Below are 4,846 nucleotides of genomic sequence, written 5' to 3'. Positions count from 1 at the left end.
TACGCCCCAATCGGCCGGCCAATCTAGCCACATTCACCCCACTCCAAATCACTCTTCCCACTAACGGCCAAGATGATCTAAACACTAAAAAGAATTTTTAAAATCCTTGCTTAAAATTCCACAAAGGCCGATTTTCCTGTCCTTAGGCTAAAGCCCCAAACTCATCCCATGGTTTACAGAGTCCTGCATGACCTGGCCACATCCATCTCTCCACCCTACTTGCCTCACATACAACTGGCTGCTGTGCTCTTCCCCACTGGCCTTCCTTTAAGTTTTTACCTTGTATCATGTTTTCAACCTCAAGGCCTCCCTTTACATATACAGTTCTTTACATATACAGTTCATATACATATATGTCTCCCTTTCCCCTTTGTCATTTAAGTCCCCATGTGTCAATTCCCACTCATTCCCTCTGACTAGGTAAATTCTCCCAGAGTATCCTGCAGGACCCATCTTCCAACACTTACCCAACTCCATGCTCATATGGGAACTATGTTTGACTTAATCACTGTTAATATCCCAACCCCAATGCCCTGCCACACAGTGCGTGGCAGGAGTACATCCTCAGTCACGCAAGTCGTGTCTCTTTGTGAAACCACACACTGTAGCCCTCCAGACTCTCCGGGCCGTGGGATTATCCCAGCAAGAATACTGCAGTGGCTGCCATTTCCTCCTCCAGGGGATCTTCCCCACCCAGGGATCGAACCCATGTCTCCTGCATTGCTAGGCAAATTCTTTACCTACTGAGCCATTGGGGAAGCACAAAACAGGCAGTCAATTAACCTTCAAGGCCAAGTCTAACTCCTTCCACTTGTCAGTAAGGAAACAGTGTTGGAGAGAAAAGGACTCAATCATGAGAATATTTTGCTCTCCAGGGACCACCCACTTTTCTTCGGTTGAGACCCTTTCCACCACTGCCCCGCTACGGTCTGATAGTTCCTGCAGCCCACCCACCCTCACCATCCCCGTGGCCTGGCTCTTACTAGGGGGCTGGTCTAAGGTCACTACAAGGGCCTGGAGGGCATAGAGCGCCTGCAGCTCCTTCTGCTCGTCACATAGGTATTTCTGTAGCAGTTTCGCTCGTGCTTTCAGCACTGCAACATCCACTCGGAGAGAAGACTCAACTATAGGGAGAAAGACAGGGGTAAGTAGAATAATGCACCCTCAGCCTGGTCCAGAACCAGAGGTAAAGACCAAAACCACCCACCCTTGCCCCACCAACTCCCTGGCTCCTCTTACAGATAATTGCAGAATAGCAGACAGTTGTCATAAGGGCTCGAACTAATGTGTTGGATGTCACCTGCTGCTCGTTCAGGTTGGCCTGTGCAGGAGAAAGAGAAACAAATGGCTCAAAAGTTCTAAATTATGCCTGGAAGGCTCCATTTTTGTTGCCCCCACCAAGCCCCACCTTCTCTCACTCGCTGTGTCCACGCCAGTCTCAAGGAGAAACATACCTCTATCCAGTCAAACACCCGCTGGTTACTGCTGCCCTCCTGCAGCAGCTTCTCCAGCTGCCTGCGCAGCTCCTCAAAGGAGAGCAACCTCTGGCCTGGGGCTTCTAACTCCTCTCCCAGGGTATACTCCACCTTCTGCAAGCAGAAAGGCCCACAGTCGGGAGGTAAACGCATCACATGAGATAACAGAAAAGAAGAGGACTGGCTGGCCCCAAGTGCTAGAGTCCACCCAAGTCTAGTCACAAACCTGCGCAGTGACAAAGGCACTGACATCCTGGCCTTCAGGCAGAAATTCCTTCCAGCTGAGTCCAGCCTCTCGCCACAGCGTCCCCACCTTTTTAGGACCCTGGAAAACATTAGACCAACTCATTAGACAACTCTCATTCTAAGAATCTAACAGCTTCACAAATATCATCTAACAAATGCATACTGTAATCTCACCAGACACTTTGCAAGCAGCTCAGGATGCTAAGATACTGAATGAGAACAGTGCGTCCATGGCTACAGTCTAGTACCGAGCACAGACATCAGTCAAATAACCATCCAAAGTCACGAGAAGTTACCTACCACAGTGCTATGAGACTCAGGAGATGGCCTGAGAGCCTCTAGGAAAAGGTCAACTAGGTCACAGGACTCTCAAAGAATTACTGGACCACAAAAGGTAAACAACCAAATCAAAATACCTCATCCAAGCCTTCCACATACATCTACGTTTCTTTCTAAAATAGCTTAGTTTTTCATTATTGCAAGTAACAAAGCTTATGGGAGAGAACAACCTCTAACAAGTATTCAGCTCCCAAGTCCAGAAAAATTAGAAGCAGATGTAACCCCAACGCAAATCAGAAAACGGCAGTCTTTTGAGTTCATTTTCTCTAAGGGGCAACAGATTCTGAAGCCATTACAGTTTTACAACAACATATTCAGGATGATGTCATCAACTCTTGACAAAAGTACTTCATGGACTTTAAAAACGTCCCTCTTAACACCATTAAAATCGAGTTGTCTCACAACTGACATACATTTTTAAAATAAGACCGTAAGTTTTTTCTTTCTTAGCAGTGCATAAATGTCACAAAATCCATGGCACCTTGGAGTCAATGAAATACTATTAGATCAATATGTTTTTTCTTTTGAATTATTATTCTATACTTCTTAGAAACTATCTGGTATACGTTTTTACCTAAAAGAATATGAAAGGACAATTTCTCTCTGATTCAAGACTCACTCCTCCATGTTCCAGAGCTGAACTCTCTTAAAACTGTATTTCCCGACATCTCACCACCACTAAGTACCACAGACAACTTGCCCTTCCAGTCATTTCACCTTTGTATTTGCTAGTCAGTTAACTTTAATAAAGCAGTTTCTGTCGTGAACATTACCAGACACCCCTTTGCAATTTCACAGTACTTTGCCCAGTATGTGGTCAATGTTCTAAAAGAGGCTAGCTGAATGAATTAACTCATCAATCAAAGGCCTAGGACCTTGTGCTCAGTTGCTCAGTCCTGTCCAACTCTTTGCCACCCCATACTGTAGCTGCCAGGCTCCTCTGTCCATGGGATTTTCCAGGCAAGAATACTGGAATGGATGGCCATCTCCTTCTCCAGAGGGCCTTAAATTTCTCATTCTCCTCCAGTGTTGGCCAGAACCTACTACAGGAACTGGCCTGAGCAAGAGTGCCAGCCTCACCATTTTCCCTCCCAGGTACCAACCCAGCACCACCATCCTGCCAAAGGACCATGAGGCTTCAGGGTCACCACAAGCAACCAAACCACATGGTGGGAAGAGACGTCCTAAACAAACCACCTCTGAAAGGCTCACTCACCATGCTTTTGCACAGGAGCCCCAGGATCTCCAGCAACAGGGAAGCAGCCTTGCCCAGGGGTCTCAGAGGTTTTGTTATTTCCCTATAAGATAAACATTCATTGTTAAACTAGCCTCCCACACACTCTCAACATACTAGCCCATCGCTTCCTAAATCCAGGGTTCTGACCTGCCACGCCTCCTTTCTCTCTCCCTCCTATCTTTACCTCCCCTGAATTCCACCAGAGGGGGCTTACCTGAACAGCTCCCCCATTGGCACCCCACCTTCCTGCAGAATGGGCGTTATCAATTCTGCTAGGTAGAGCCACACATGAGGGATGTCAATTTCCATGTCTTCAGCCAACTCTAGAATTTCATATAGCCTGCATAGGGAATTCAAAGTCAGGACCTTCTAAGACAAGCCTGCACTCCTTTGTTGCCCTCCTTTTGGGGCAACAAAGGCATCGCTAAAGGGATCAACAACTGCAGGACCCTCCTCAGGAACATTTCCTAAACACGGGGCAATTACCTCACACTAAGTGAAAGTCGATCAGGCGTGTCCGACTCTTTGTGACCCCATGGACTATACAGTCCATGGAATTCTCCAGGCCAGAATCCTGAAGTGGGTAGCCTTTCCCTTCTCCAGGGGATCTTCCCAACCCAGGGACTGAACCCAGGTCTCCCGCTTTGCAGGCAGATTCTTTACCAGTTGAGCCACAAGGTAAACCCAAGAATACTGGAGTGGGTAGCCTATCCCTTTCTCCAGCAGATCTTCCCAACCCAGGAATCAAACTGGGGTCTCCTGCATTGCAGGTGGATTCTTTACCAACTGAACTATCAGGGAAGCCCTATCTCACACTAAGGCCACCTTCTCCTTACAGCTCACCCCCAACTATGCCAAAACTTATGTTGACCAGAATGGCTGAGGAGCCTACACTCTTATTAAAGGTTCACGGGTCCTATGAAGGAGAGAAAGGTATGAGAAGGTAAGAACGGGAGGCCTGCAGAGGCCAGTCATACCCTTGGTAGTACTGAGCAGTGGAGAGGTGCCCGGCACAGAGCAGCTGGTGCAGCAGCCGGCCCATGTGCTCCCGCGTGATGGCGCTGCGCTCCAGCGTGGACTCGATGCCGTGCCGTACAAAGATAAAGAGCAGGGAGGGCGAAGCCAGCTCCTGCACGCACTGCACTGCCTCCTGCAGGGGTGCAGAGCACAGAAGGGAGGCCAGTCATGTGTGGCTCAGACCCTCCACCCCTGCCTGTCAAGCACAGGCCATCCACCTTGTCATCCCTCACTCAGACCGCTCTCATGGCTTACCTTCATGTCATTGAGATGGAGGTACTCCTCAATGATGGCCCTGGATTTCTTCTCCAGCTCCTCTTCAGAGAGTGCAGCCTTCGGGGGACTCACCGGGGGGAGGGCAGCTTCTCGTTTCACTGAGCGGAGAAAAACATATCACAGATTCATCAATTCCAGTCTTCCTAGCAAACAGTCTGAAGCCCTGAAGACACTGTCTCGGGACTGGTTGGTCCCAAACCAGCCCACACTCTTCTCTTCCCCTCCCCCGGCCCCTTACCAGCTTCCCGCCCGCGGT

General features: G+C 48.8%; 1 protein-coding gene across 1 annotated transcript in view; it reads right to left on the bottom strand.

Annotated features, from left to right (window-relative positions):
* Positions 1 to 4,846, bottom strand: part of EIF4G1 (eukaryotic translation initiation factor 4 gamma, 1) — an 18,883-nt gene that overhangs the window by 2,125 nt on the left and 11,912 nt on the right. Inside the window, exons 25-33 of the mRNA XM_010855713.1 lie at positions 4,829 to 4,841; positions 4,570 to 4,688; positions 4,275 to 4,447; positions 3,512 to 3,637; positions 3,277 to 3,358; positions 1,702 to 1,800; positions 1,455 to 1,589; positions 1,240 to 1,321; positions 984 to 1,124 (exon numbers count right to left, since the gene is read on the bottom strand). Of these exons, the coding sequence (XP_010854015.1) occupies positions 984 to 1,124; positions 1,240 to 1,321; positions 1,455 to 1,589; positions 1,702 to 1,800; positions 3,277 to 3,358; positions 3,512 to 3,637; positions 4,275 to 4,447; positions 4,570 to 4,688; positions 4,829 to 4,841 (970 nt within the window). The remainder of the gene's footprint in view (positions 1 to 983; positions 1,125 to 1,239; positions 1,322 to 1,454; positions 1,590 to 1,701; positions 1,801 to 3,276; positions 3,359 to 3,511; positions 3,638 to 4,274; positions 4,448 to 4,569; positions 4,689 to 4,828; positions 4,842 to 4,846) is intronic.

This window comes from Bison bison, unplaced genomic scaffold (assembly GCF_000754665.1).
Source record: "Bison bison bison isolate TAMUID 2011002044 unplaced genomic scaffold, Bison_UMD1.0 scf7180017864367, whole genome shotgun sequence".
Taxonomy (NCBI): Eukaryota; Metazoa; Chordata; class Mammalia; order Artiodactyla; family Bovidae; genus Bison; species Bison bison.
Note: the sequence above shows the minus strand (reverse complement) of the source record. Positions and strands in the feature narration are given on the sequence as shown.